General features: G+C 49.7%; 1 protein-coding gene across 2 annotated transcripts; it reads left to right on the top strand.

Moving 5' to 3' along the window:
- Nucleotides 1-734: 734 nt before the first annotated feature.
- Nucleotides 735-12,830, top strand: TAB1 (TGF-beta activated kinase 1 (MAP3K7) binding protein 1). Of its 2 annotated transcripts, none has more exons than XM_075752300.1 (11): nucleotides 735-870; nucleotides 4,812-4,948; nucleotides 5,141-5,294; nucleotides 5,919-6,005; nucleotides 6,599-6,737; nucleotides 7,214-7,327; nucleotides 9,679-9,790; nucleotides 9,899-10,043; nucleotides 10,428-10,650; nucleotides 10,944-11,100; nucleotides 12,133-12,830. In XM_075752300.1, the coding sequence occupies exons 1-11, from the start codon at nucleotides 865-867 to the stop codon at nucleotides 12,338-12,340; spliced, it is 1,482 nt and encodes a 493-aa protein (XP_075608415.1). In that variant the 5' UTR covers nucleotides 735-864; the 3' UTR covers nucleotides 12,341-12,830. The 2 variants fall into 2 exon arrangements, with proteins under 2 accessions (XP_075608415.1, XP_075608407.1); XM_075752292.1 differs by lacking the exon at nucleotides 735-870 and adding an exon at nucleotides 3,862-3,969.
- Nucleotides 12,831-13,732: the final 902 nt, after the last annotated feature.

Genomic DNA, 13,732 nt, shown 5'->3' with positions numbered 1-13,732 from the left:
ATTTCATCTTGCAAGTGCTGCACAAAGCTGCTGTTTTTTGCTGTGAGCAGATATTCATGAAGCAGCACACCAGCTTCAGTAGCAATTTCCTTTGGAGGATTGTGAAATGCTGGACAAGTATTCATTTAGTACATGCAGCCTCATTCGGTAAATCTTACAATTTGGTTTTTTGCAGACCAAGTAGTTAATTGCCTCGCTCATGGTTAGGGTAGAGGCCGAGTGACAGAACCACAGGAATATCCAGACAGAATCTGGCACAAGTATTTTCACTCAAGAAAAAAGTTTTGCACCAGGTCTATGTTCGAGCCCAAAAGGGGAGCAAAAAACCAAACCAGAATGACAATGATTAGTGACTACGAGCTGAAGCGAGATATTTAAACTAGGAACAGGGCACATGTTTAACTGCAAGAGGTGAACTAGTCATCATACAAACAAGGCAACTGGCAGCTTTTCTAACTTGCATCTTTAGGAAAGTTGTTTTCTTCTCTCAATGAGATCACATTCTGCCCTATCACACTCACACAGAGACTCCACTCTTATTAAGTCTCAGAAGAACCCATTTATGGATATCGAAAGACAGAAATGACTCCTAAATTCCCAGTCCTGCAATGCGATACACGCTGGCAGCATCTGAGCACACCCAAAGCCTTGCTGATTTCAGTGATGCTTTGAGCAAGGACAGGGGCTGCCTGTGCTCATCAAGGGGCATGACTGCAACGTTGAATGTCATTAAATAAGCATAGGCTTCTGCTGCAATGCTAAAAAAGTGACATCGTGTTTTAGAGCTGATAAACTCGCTTGTTGCTTTTTAATGACACGGACAATGCTGTTCTACACAGATTTCTGCAGCACCAGGAATTCTTAATGCCGGTAAGAAAACAAATCTTTATTAGTACTAAATCTGTCCATTCTACTTTTGATTTTAGTGCAGACTCAAGATCCATTCCTATAATTACATGTACCTACTCACAGCTTTACCTACAGGAATACTCCAAATTATGTTGGTGAGCTAAACGTGGAAACTTGTTTGTAGGCTGAGGTTCTCAATGTAGCATTTTCTTCTATTTTTGGCCAGTATAACCTTTAAAAAAAGTAATTCTGTCTGTGTACCTAAGTTTGCTTGAATGGCTGAATATTTGTGAGCCTTGCGTGAAGGGGAAGGATCTGTAATCTTTGAATATTTGGAAGAAAGAGATGAAACAAAACAATAGACAAAGGATTTACAGGAAAGGGAGCTGCAATCCTCTGGCAGGATCCCCTGCAGCAAAACCCATCATTCCATAGAATGAGGTTAATTAACTGGCAATTATTTCTGAAGTGCATCGGAATCTAATATATTTGCCACAAAGATGTCATTAAAAGAGTATTAGCCACTGCTGGAAGTCAAAACTATTTAACACTCCCCCCCTCACCACAACTGCACAGCCACACATAACTGAAACCGCGCATCTCTCATGTTGGAGCCCCTTCAGCCTCGATTCACACAGGGAAACATGCTCTTCCCCAAGCCCCCCACTGCCACAGCCTGTCTGCTGGCCGTCACTCACTTCAAGATATGCCACTCACACACCTGGAGGGCTCTTCTGCTGACTTATAATGTAAGAAAGCAGCGGGAACGATTCTTGTGTCTTCCCTCCTGCTCCAGCTGAGCAGGTTCAGTGGAAACTGTCCCTCCCAAAACAGCCTACGTCAGCCTCAAAAGGTTCTGAAAGAGCAGTATCAGATACCTCTGGTTTCGTTTGTATCATTCAGGCAGGCACGCAAGCAATTTTACTGTTGTGCCTGACTCCAGATGACCACAGACTGGTCCAAACGGCGGTGGGTATTGAGAACCACCTGTCAGCTGTTCCAGTCACCTTCCCATCGCTGGCCTGAGGGCATGGTCCCAGTACGTTCCTGTTATGGCCTGCAAAAGAGGGTGGGAAAGGGCTGTGGAGCACCTCAGTGGGAGATGAACTGCAAGCTGAGATAAACAGAGGTCTCTCATGGTGTCTATGGTACAGCAGCGCAGCTGAGAGCTGGTATCTTGGGCTTTCCCAGGCTTGGCCTTCCCTAAAGAATCATAGACTCATAGAATGGTTTGAGTTGGGAGGGACCTCAAAGACCACCTAGTTCCAACCCCCCTGCCATGGGCAGGGACACCCTCCACTAGACCAGGTTGCCCAAAGCCTCATCCAGCCTGGCCTTGAACACTTCCAGGGAGGGGGCATCCACAACCTCTCTGGGCAATCTCTTCCAGTGCCTCACCACCCTCACAGTAAAGAATTTCTTCCTAATATCTAATCTAAATCTAGACTCCTTCAGCTTAAACCCATTACCCCTCGTCCTATCGCTCCATGCCCTTGTAAACAGTCCCTCCCCATCCTTCCTGTAGGCCCCTTCTAGTACTGGAAGGCTGCTATAAGGTCTCCCCGGAGCCTCCTCTTCTCCAGGCTGAACAACCCCAACTCTCTCAGCCTGTCCTCACAGGAGAGGTGCTCCAGCCCTCTGGTCGTCTTCATGGCCCTTTGCAGAAGTTGCACAGTGGTGCTAAAAAAAACATTTCAGTGCCAGACTTCCTCAGGGCTCTCTGGCATCCAAGATAACCCCACTTCACAGGATCTTCACAACCCTGCCCCCCTTCACCTCCCCTCCACACGCTTGCTGTGGTGGCCGGATGGTGCTGCTTTCTCTCACGACCGAAGGCCTCACAGTAAGAAACAGAGATGTCTCCATTCCCCCTAGACAAGAAGAAGGGGTAACACATAGAAATTTTAAACTATCTATCGCTTTGGTGGGGTTTCTCTCCTCATCGAGGTGAGCTGACCGCACTCTCTCCTCCAGCCATACAGCTGGGGCACCACCGCGGGCTCCCCTATACCATGGGGCCTGCAGAGGTGTTGTCCCTTTAAGTCGGGTTCATTAGCCCAGTGTGCAATAAGCCAATCTTACACACACAGACGAGATATTGTTTATTCCACATTTGCGCAAAGACGGGTGCTAGGTTGTTTCCCACAAAGCTAGCACATCAGTTACAGTGCCATTGTATATTTATACAGTCCAAGGTATTAGTTCTGCCTACTATTCACACCTTCTAAACTACAATTGGTTAAGTCTTTCCTTGCTTTGATTTAAAAGACACAGTACCTTCTACAGTAACTACATGTATTCAGTGAGTAGGGGTCTTTATCTGGGAGGGGGTGTTTTTAGCACTGGAGGTGTGGTTTCATATTATAACAAGACAGTTCACTCTAAGGACACCAATTAAAGGACTTTTGCTACTTTTGGCTCTCAAGGATATACATCTCCTCATCTTTAACAAGTGTTCCTCTGTTCAAGATTCTTTTGCTACATCTTATCTAAGTATACCTCATTCTAACTAAATACATTTGATGGTTCCAAGGACGGTCCTCCTGTTCTCAGTTCCCTAGCTATATTATTCTCAAGCAATAAACAATAACGAACACGCAGCTCAGAATACACAGTCAAATTTTAACTCCCTTCATCTCTCAGGTGCGCGCTTCTCCAGGGTATCATTTCGGGAGCCCCAGAGGGCTCCACAGCATCGCTCAGGTCACGTTTTCAAGTGCCTGAGCCGGCCGAGGCGCCATCGCTACCCCAGGGCTGGAAACCCACGGTGGGGCAGCCGCGCCGGCCTCAGCCAGCCCCGCACGACACCGCCTCAGGGCGGGGGGCGGAGCCTGAGGGGGGGGGAGTGAGGTGCACCCCCGCGCATGCGGCTGGACTCGAGCGCACCCCGCCGCTCTCGCCCATTGGGCGGGGAGAGTGAGGTGGGGGCGTGGCCATCTCCGCGCAGGTGGGCGGAGCCGGTTGCGGGCGGGAGGCGGGGGGAAGGCGGGTTCCTGGGGAGTGGCCGCTCTATCCGTCCGACTCGGCTGCTCTGGAGGAGAAGGGCGGGGGGGGAGGGGGGAGAGAGGAGGTCGCTCCTGCTCCAAGATGGCGGCGCAGAGGAGGAGTCTGCTGCAGAGTGTGAGTAGCACCTTCCCCCCCTCCATGCACACGCACCCCCCAGGTGGGTGCGAGGGGGGAACCGGGCCTCCTCCTCGTCCGCCTTTCGCAGTGCTATGTGGGAAGGGGGAGGCCCGGGGAGGACGGGGAGCGTCCCCCTTCAGTGGGGAGGTGGGTTGCTGCCCCCCCCGTCCCCTGTGCCGCCTGAGGGCAGGGGGTCCCAGCTTGGCGGGGGGAGCCCTGCGTGGTCATCGATCATACCCTGGGCTGGGCTGCCGCTCTGCAGCGCTGTGGGACTGGGGGAGGGGTCGGCAGGTGGCTGGGGGGACCGTGCCTGTGCTGCGGGCTTCGGGCTGCTCCGCTGTGTGAGGGGGCGGTCGGCGTTGGCGGGCGGTGTGTGTGTGTACAGGGAGATGGCCGCCCCAGGGATGCCTTTCCCATTGCTGGTAGCAACAGGGCCCCAGCCCCCTTGTCCTGGGTCAGCGTAGTCCAGCAGGGAACCAGAGCCTGCCCTGTACTCACTCCCGTGCCACGGGTGTGTGAGGGTCTGATTCACCAAATTAATAGATAGTGCTGTGCTGTATCGAGTGTAAAACTCGGGTGCAAACTTCACTTCTGGTTTCTTGTTAGCAAGAGCTGGAGGTGCAGCCAGAGCTCAGCTTCAGAGGGAAAAGAAGTGGTAAGTGATGCAGTTCTGCAGCAGGGAACATGAAGTTATTGGCTGGGGTGGTGTGCTACCCTGTTAGCAAAGGGGGAAGGGTTGAGAAGAGGGTGGAGATGGACTTGTAACCCATACTGGACAAGGATCCTTACTTCAGGCTGCTTGGGGTTTACATGATCTCTTTCCCCTTTCTGTCTCCCAGGAACAGCAGCCTAGTTGGACGGACGACTTGCCATCCTGCCATCTCTCTGGGGTGGGCTCAGCTCCAAACCGTTCCTACAGTGCAGATGGCAAAGGGACAGAGTGTCACCCCTTGGAGGATAACTGGTTAAAATTCAGGTAAGTGGGTTGCACCTGGGACACAAATGCCTGCAGATGCAAGGGCAGGTAAAAGTGGTATTTAGTTTGTCACACAGGACTCAGAAGAAGAGGGTGGGGCATCAGCATGTGGGAGGTGTCTGGAGAAACTTGTTACATATGTCTGTGTCTCACAGACACCTGTGACCTCTTTGCTTCTGCCCTCTTTGACAGGAGTGAGAACAACTGCTACCTCTATGGTGTCTTCAACGGTTATGATGGCAACCGAGTCACCAACTTCGTGGGTCAGAGGCTCTCTGCAGAATTGCTGCTGGGCCAGCTACACGTAGATCACAGCGATGCTGATGTGCGTCGAGTTCTGTTGCAGGTAAAGAAGCTTTGGCTGGAAATGGCTCCTGCTTCTCACACTACCCACCTCCTCTTTTTGCCACCAGGGGAAGCAGCATCTGGTTTCTGTGGGGGCTGGAAACATCTGCCATGGTTGCAATTGCACTCATCCTGAGCAGCTGTAGTGCTGTTTCACTCCCACCTCATACCCATCTGTCCCCCTGGCTCTGTCAGCACCGTGCTGAGAGCTCTCCAGGAAGCCGCAGCTGGTCTTCACTGGACATGTAGGAACAAGTCAGCCTGTAAAGGAGATGACAATGAGTTAAAGGGGGGAAGTTAATGTGTGGGGAGATGGATTTGTGAGTGTGCTTCCTTGAGTGATAGGCAAGTTCTTACAATCAACACACAAAATCAGATAGGTCTCTGACCTTGCTGTGAATGTAATTTTTATGGTTTTGTCTCCTGTTTTGAATTGTTGCAGATTGTTTTTACAAGCTATTAACTGGTTACACTGAAATAATTGTGTTTCAATGTGATGTAGTGATCCTTGAATGTCTGTATGTACAGTGATCATCCACTCTTATAAGCCAGTCTTAGGGAGGTGCGGATGAGTAGTCTGTAGGCATTGAAGAAGAGCTTAGTTTCTCTTTATGGCCTTTTTTAGGCTTTTGATGTGGTGGAAAGAAGTTTTCTGGAGTCCATTGATGATGCCTTGGCAGAGAAGGCCAGCCTGCAGTCCCAGTTACCAGAGGTAATGTAGCCTTAAGAACAGAGATTGCTGGAGGTCCTACCTTCCAGACTGCTGGATGAGTCTTGGGCATATTAGTCAGTCTGGTCCACAGGAGGCTGTAATTGAAAATAATTTCTCTGTAGTTCTCTTCTGGGAGCTTGCGTGAAGTGAAGCAAGTGTCTCGGTCCATTTCCCAGAGTTCCCACTGTTCATACTGGCACTAGTTAAATCCATCATTGGTTACATTAGTAAGGAACTCAACATATATCGTGGAGAGGAGTTCAACCTGTACATGTGGCTCTCCCAGGACAAAGCCATATGATGCAGATGAGAGGCAGGGCCTCAAATTTGCATGGCTTCTGGGCAGATGTGGATTCTGTTCTTCAGGTGAACTGGACTGTCATCTCCAGAACCTTATTGGAGCTGTATTGTTTGTTAGAATTGAACAAATAATATCGTATCGTATTGAACAAATAATCGTATGCCTTGCACAGTCTTGGCACGAGGCTAAGACATGCCAAGACGAGTCCCTTCCCTACAGAATTTTGATTCCAGCTGTGGTTTTTGTGTTGTGGGACTGTGTGTTTAAGCTTCCCTCTCATTTTGGGTTCTAGGGTGTCCCTCAGCACCAGCTGCCGCCTCAGTACCAGAAGATTGTGGAGAGACTGAAGGCTGTAGAGCAGGAGATCTCTGGAGGAGCCATGGCTATTGTGGCTGTTGTTCTCAACAACAAGCTCTATATCGCCAATGTGGGTGAGTTGTTTTTTGTCAGTACCTCAGTCTAGGCAGTTCTGAGGATGGCTGCGGTTCTAGAAGTGGAAGAAATTTGAATGTGGGGGACAGTTTCTTTGGTCTATGGCCAAGGAGTGATATGCTTGTTACTTATAGGAGCGCTTGAAATCAGCCTGGCTCTTTATCTCTGCAGATGTTGGCTGATGCAATGTGTATGACCAAAGAACAGAGAAAAACAGGTTGAGAGGCAGTAGTGCAGGTGCACTGAGAAGTGGAGAGCTCGTGAGGTACTGGCTCAGGCCTGGATGAAGAGCTGCCTAGCAGGCCTACTATGCTGCTAGCAAGGCTACTTTTTGGAGATTGTGATGAGACAGTACATGAGCCTTTCTCTTCTTTTCTGCCTTTATTTCCCCTCTCCTGCTCCTTTTTCGTTTCACTATGTTCTCCCTCTTAATGGCAGAGCTATCTGGTGCCTCATCTCGCTGCTCCCACTGCAGGTACCAATCGGGCACTGTTATGCAAGTCCACGGTGGATGGGCTGCAGGTGACTCAACTCAACGTGGACCATACGACAGAGAATGAGGATGAACTTTTTCGCTTTTCCCAGCTGGGTGAGTGTTGGGTTTCATGTACGAGAACATTGTATGTCTTTATCTGGGGCACCAGGAAGGACTTGAGCCATTGAAAATGATAAATGACCACAAAAAGAAGCTTACTGTGGTTTCAAATGACAAGTTTAGTGCCTTCTTTTTTCTGCAGATGTAGCCATTGTGAGGCTACAGAGTGAGTAAGCTCAGGTCACTGAACCAGCAGAAAACTCTATTTTTATTTTTTTTTTTCCAAGTTTTAAGAGTTAGTTTCATGTCTGACTGCCAAACTGATATTGATTTGCCCTCTAGCTGTGTGATTGCTGGAGTCGATAGGAAGGCAGGAGTGGAAGCACGCAGCCAGTGGGTAAAAGCAGGATGGACAGTATATGACTGCTCCTTTGGAGGCAAACCACAGTTATGCTGGGTTAAGTTCTGTGTGATGCCGCACCCTCGGGATGGTGCGTTTCAATGTGCCTTTGTACAAGCTGCTGCAAAAAAAAAGCAGCTGCGCTTCAGACAGAGCCAGGCCAAGCACTGGCATTTACTGCTCTCACATCAGTAACTATTGAACTCTTAATGCTGACATTTTGCTTTAGGCAATTTCCCTTTTCCTTTACAGTGTTTGACATGTTTACTTTCTTTGTCTAGAACTAGCCCAGACCGCTTGCGTGATTGCTAGTACCGAATTCTTCTTATTGAGATACCTGTGTTCTGTACCTTTGTTTAGGTCAATCTAACTCGGTGTTCTTCATTAGGTTCACCTGGTAGATATAGTCTTATCTGGTGAGGCTGTTGATGTGGTAATTTTCTGCTGCTGGGTCTTGTTTCATTCCATTTCTTTTCCATTTCCTCTTTTATTCGTACTCCTGCAGTAGTAGTATGTGCTGTGAAACAGAAGACTGAATACAAGAATCCAGGGAAAGAGACCCTTTGACTGCCTTTCTCATGCTGAAAATGCAGAATTTAGCTGCAGTCCGTAGCAGAACAGTGATCTGCTGGATATACTGACCTTAACTTGGCACAGCAGTGGCTATCCTGCTAGCAGTCCCAGCAGAAGAGAGACCTTGCAGAACAAGCCAGTGTGCACAGGCAGTTTTGGGGGCCCAGAGGAGGTTGTTGTAGGGCTAGGTTGAAGCATAGTGGGGCTGGTGTTTGTCGTGATGGTGCCTGTGTCACACCTCTCCTGGGGGAAGGGAGGGGAGAGGTCTTACGCCTTTGTGGCTCTTTACCCAGCACGTTGCAGCTTGTTCAGTGTTCCGGGAGAGTTGCTGTGATTTAGACACAACCTCTCTGGTGTGCTGTGAGCCTCCCTGTGTTTGTGTCTGTCGACAGCATGTATCCCCCTGCCAGGAGCTGGCAAATAAGCCGGGCCATGTTGATGAGTCAGCTTTGGTCCGCAGCAGATGGCAGAGTTGTGTCTTACTGCTGGGGTAGGTGTAGAGCCATCTGTGCAGTGAGGCTGGGTTTGACTCAGAGGGAGAGTTTCAGTTGGACCCCTGCCTTCACCTTGTGCTGAGGACAGTCATCCCTAGATAAAAATCTCAAAATAACATTTTCTGCCTGTTAGCTCTAGGTATTACCAGGAAAGGGGAATTGCCAGAACAGACCAGGTAAGTGGCTCATCTGCTCTGAGTCCTGCCTCAAATAGTAGCCGCACCCAGATGTTCCCTGTTAGAACCTTCTTCAAGATGGGGTTCCTTCCTAGCCCCTGCCAGGTTTGAGTTGTACACTGAAGCAGAGGTATATACCCTTAAATTTATTTAAATAAATACTAGTTTGATCATTATCCTTATTTTAGGAGTAGTCAACACCAATTTGAGCACTTGAGCAAATTCAGTACCTCTTCTAGGTCTCCTTTTGTCCCTCTGCAAATAAGCATCTTGGTGAAACCATCACGTGAGGTTCAGGAGCGGGGATCAGTAGTAGGTGGGAGAAAAAGCAGACTCCTTCACATGTGTTTCCCCCTTCCTGCCTTCCTCCTCCCATCGCACGATCCAGAGCTGACAGGCACAGATGTTCCCCTGCCTTTCAGCGAATGCCTGTGCGCCCAGGCTAGCTGCCGCTGGTGGCTTTGAACCAGAACGTGGGCTTTGTCTCAGGGCCAGCGGTTGCATTCAGAGTGTGAATGTTGGGCTGTGTGCCTCTCTCTCCTTCCCAGATTACAACTAGTGAGAAGGTGTCCCTTGGAACAGAGCAAATTGTTCTTCCTTTCCTTCCTGTCAGGCTCCTGATGATTCTTTGGCATCTTGTTTTGTCTTACAATTCTCTCTTAGCTGTGGATATTTCTTTTCTCATTCCTGACAGTGTAACCAGAGGAAGTCCTGCAAGTTTCCCAAAGTCAATTAAACTTTTTTTGTTTTTCAATCTGGCAGGTTTGGATGCAGGGAAAATAAAACAAGTGGGAACTATTCGTGGGCAGGAAAGCACTCGCCGCATTGGAGATTACAAAGTCAAATACGGCTATACTGATATTGAATTGCTCAGGTCAGAAACACTCAGCTTTGTGGTTTCAAGCCCTCCTTTTCTTCATGACCCCTCCGTTCTCACCTCCTGTCTCACCATTAAATACTAAATAAGACCGTCTCTTTCCAGTGCTGCTAAATCTAAGCCCATCATAGCAGAGCCTGAAATCCACGGAGGGCACTCGCTGGATGGCGTGACCGGCTTCTTGGTGCTCATGTCTGAAGGGCTTTACAAAGCGCTGGAGGCAGCTCATGGGCCTGGGCAGGCCAACCAGGTGAGCCCACTCACAGGGGAAACCTTCCTTTGGCTACTGACTGACTCCAGCAGTGTCAGCTGCTCTCATACAGACTTTCCTCCTCATCTTTCCCGTCAGTGTTGGCCAAGTTGAATGCCTGTGCCACCCCATTCCAGTCTGTAATAATATGGGAGCTGCTTTGCCAAGCCAGTTCTTCTAGGCAGCTGCCCGTCCCTCAGGAGTAGCCCATTGAAGGGAATAGGATGATTCAAGGCACTGGGACTGGCAGGCACCACAGTCGGATGAGTTGCCGTAAAAACTCTGAGGTCGGATGGCTGGAAAAGGTTTCCTCCAAAATCTCCTAAACATCCTTCCTTTTTTTCCTCTTTTTTCTTTTTTTTTTTTTTTTTTTTCTCTGCTCAGGAAATTGCAGCCATGATAGCCACAGAGTTTGCCAAGCAGACATCACTGGATGCTGTGGCACAAGCAGTAGTGGACCGGGTTAAGCGGATCCACTGTGACACTTTTGCCAGTGGTGGGGAACGGTCCAAATTCTGTCCACGGCATGAAGACATGACGCTGCTCGTGAGGAATTTTGGGTACCCACTGGGTGAGATGAGCCAGCCCACACTGACACCAACGCAAGGTATGTTGGGGAGAGAATGAAACAAAATGGAGGATGGAAGATAAGATCTCTTGATCAATCTAGTGCTGACCTAACATTGGGAGAGGAGATACTCAGTGTAGAAGGAATTTTCTTATTAAAGGGATTACTGGTTTCTGAGACATAGAGTCTGTGTCAATTTGACAGAACACAGTGCAGCATCTAAGGCAGTTTAATATCAGTCCTTGGGTTCTTTGCCCTTTCTTTGCTGCTGTGCATCCCCAGTCACTCATGTCACAACTGCGTTTTATAACTCTCGTTTTCTCCCTTCTTAGGAGGCCGTGTCTACCCAGTTTCTGTGCCATATTCCAGCTCCCAAAGCACGAGCAAGACGAGCGTCACGCTGTCTCTTGTCATGCCTTCCCAAGGCCAGATGGTCAATGGTGCCCACAGCAGCTCAACTCTGGATGAAGCCACCCCCACCCTCACTAAGTAAAAGTCCTACTCTCTCACTACCTGCAGTTTTTTCCCTGCACCTCACACTGTGTGAAGTGGTTGAAAAGCAGAGACACCTGTCAGTTACCTGTCAATCATTCCCTTATCTGGAGCGTGGCCCTCCTGACTGCAGCATTGACAGCCAGCATAACGTGTTAGCTGGAAAGTGATTGTGTGAGGAGTGGGAATGAGTAAAGCGAGCAGCTCTGAAGCCAACTCTGGGAATGTGCCTTAGGAGCAGCATCTGCTCTGGCAGCCAGCAGCCCTTCTCTTTGGATCTTGGGTGCCAAGTGTGTTGGGTGCTGTGCTTGGAGGGAGTGTGGGTGCCCTTCATTTTAATGAGGAAGAGAGCCTACGCAGGTCCACTGTAAGGCTGCTGGAGAGGCTGCGCTGCACAAGTTAGCTTGCTCAGGGGCAAAGGCCAGGGTAGAAAAAAGGATAAAGGTTAGAACTGGATCCTATTTGGATCTGTTTTGCAGGATCATACTAGTTAGTGGCTCTGGTTGAGGTTCAGCCTTTGGCACAGGGTGGTTTGTGTATGCACTGCAAAGTGAAGAAGCTCTCCGGTTATTGTGGTCTGGTGGGTCCGGAAACAATGAGGCTGACGCACTAGAGCTGCTTTGGCTGCAATGCAGGTCATGCAAGAATAGCTTTCCTTGCTGCCAGACTCTTCCCGTAAAGCTCATGCTGTATGGGTATGAGGAGGCCAGCAGAGTGCATGCCGCCTTTTTTTTTTTTTTTTACTTTTTCCATTTTTTCTTGCTTCCTCTATTTTTCAGACGCCTGGTTGTACTTAAGGCCTTCCAGTTAAAGGTGCATCAGATAGCTTTGGCGTTCACCAATTCCAAGCAGTTCTCAACACTTCTAGTGCTCTGATAGAGCAAGAGACTGCAACTTCCTCTACCTGTTTGCTGCAGATAGCTCGATCAGTGTAGAAGCCAGCACTTGTTCTGGTTCTTTTCTTGTCCAAAGCATCAGATGGGGAACAATAAAGATGCTTATGTTCTGTCTCTCTTTTTCTCTCCCTAGCCAAAGCCCAACTGTGACGCTCCAGTCCACTAATACTCACACACAGAGTAGCAGCTCAAGTTCAGACGGGGGTCTCTTCCGCTCCCGACCCACCCACTCGCTCCAGCCAGATGAAGATGGGCGCGTGGAGCCCTACGTGGATTTTGCAGAGTTTTACCGGCTTTGGAACATGGACCATGGCGAGCAGGGAGCACTGACTGTGTCCTAACATGGAAATGTGCCTCCTCGAGACACCCTGCGCTCAGCTGCAGGAGCAAAGACTGAGGCAAGAATGAGCGCGCTCCACCAAGGGCTGTGTTCTGCCACAAGTTAACTCCTGTACAGGATGTGCTGAACACTGGGCTGGGGAGTGTGTACAGTGCGCTCTACACGCGTGTTGCCTGTGCCAGCACCCAATCCTGACCGACCTCCTTCCCTCAGAAGCCCTGTGAATAGGGGAAGGGGTCTTGAATGCAACCCTCACTGCAGGTTTTTGCAAATAAAAGTTGCAGAGAGGGCTCCCTCTGGATAATGCGAGAGTAGGGGCCTGTACAAAGGCTGTGTGTGTGCGCGTGTGTAGGTGTACGCGTGTGTGCCTGCGTGTACGTGCGTGCTGTCATAATGTTTCCACAACTCGATTCATAATGCTGTGATTCCAGTGTTCAACTCCATAGAAGATACCTCTATTTTGCAGAATAAATAACTTATAGCTACGCTCATTGGCACCTGTGTGGCTTGCTGTCTCCTTACAATGTCGTGTGTGGGTGTGACAGCTCTTCATGGTGAAACCCTCTATTCCACCAGACTAGGGGGTTGCACCTTGCAGCAGGCAAGCTGCTGGTGTGAAAGTGGCCTGAACCCTTGCAGGTGACTTAAAAGCGTAAGGTCTTTGTCCCGTGCTTACTTGTTTGCTGAGCTTTGGCACTGGATTAATGGCTTGGAGTTAAGCCATAAATTCAAGTTGTTGGTTTTTGTATGCAAAATGCATGCCGTTTTCCTTAGCGCAGGCTAGCTGCAGGGTTTAGAGGGCAGGCGGAGTTTGTAACGCAGTTTTCCTGTACAGGCTCTTGTAGTGCACAGCAGGAAGTTGTATGTGGATAGAACCACAACTTACATCATGATGCGGCTGCCTTGAAGATGCAGATGTGCACCCTCGTGTCAGAGCAGAGAGGGGGGCAGTGAGGAGGGGGTCAGCCAAGGCCTGGACTAGCTGGCAGAGGCATTGGGATTGTGGTGATCCTCTTCAGTTCAGGCTTCTGACGGCAGGCGGCAAGCGAGCCTCTTCCCTCCGGGCTCCATCCTCCCCTGCAGCCTGGCTCCCTGGGGAAGGAGCTTTTCCACAGTAAACACGGGCAGGCCTCGGGGGGGTGACCGCTGTGCCGCGGTGCCTCCGTGGGGAGATACGATAAGGTGCTGGGCAAAGCCAGGGGAGAGTTAGAGGAGATGATGGGGGAAAGGGTAAGTGAGGGAACCGGCCTGGGATCCTTCACAGATTTATTTTTGCTTCCAGGCTGGTCACCTTAGGAAGGAGAAGGGGAATGGGAAGGGATCAGGGTGAAAGTAGCAGAGGATGCTGCAGTCAAGGCCAGTGTGTAGCCAAGCCCTGGTGCGTGCAGGTTCA

This window comes from Balearica regulorum, chromosome 1 (genome assembly GCF_011004875.1).
Source record: "Balearica regulorum gibbericeps isolate bBalReg1 chromosome 1, bBalReg1.pri, whole genome shotgun sequence".
Taxonomy (NCBI): domain Eukaryota; kingdom Metazoa; phylum Chordata; class Aves; order Gruiformes; family Gruidae; genus Balearica; species Balearica regulorum.
This window is presented reverse-complemented; position numbering and strand designations above follow the sequence as displayed.

Coding starts and splice junctions, on each gene's coding strand:
- TAB1 (XM_075752292.1), top strand. CDS start 3,937: ATGGCGGCGCAGAGGAGGAGTCTGCTGCAGAGT. Junction 5,295..5,918: donor TGCGTCGAGTTCTGTTGCAG/GTAAAGAAGCTT, acceptor GGCCTTTTTTAG/GCTTTTGATGTGGTGGAAAG. Junction 10,044..10,427: donor GGCCTGGGCAGGCCAACCAG/GTGAGCCCACTC, acceptor TTCTCTGCTCAG/GAAATTGCAGCCATGATAGC.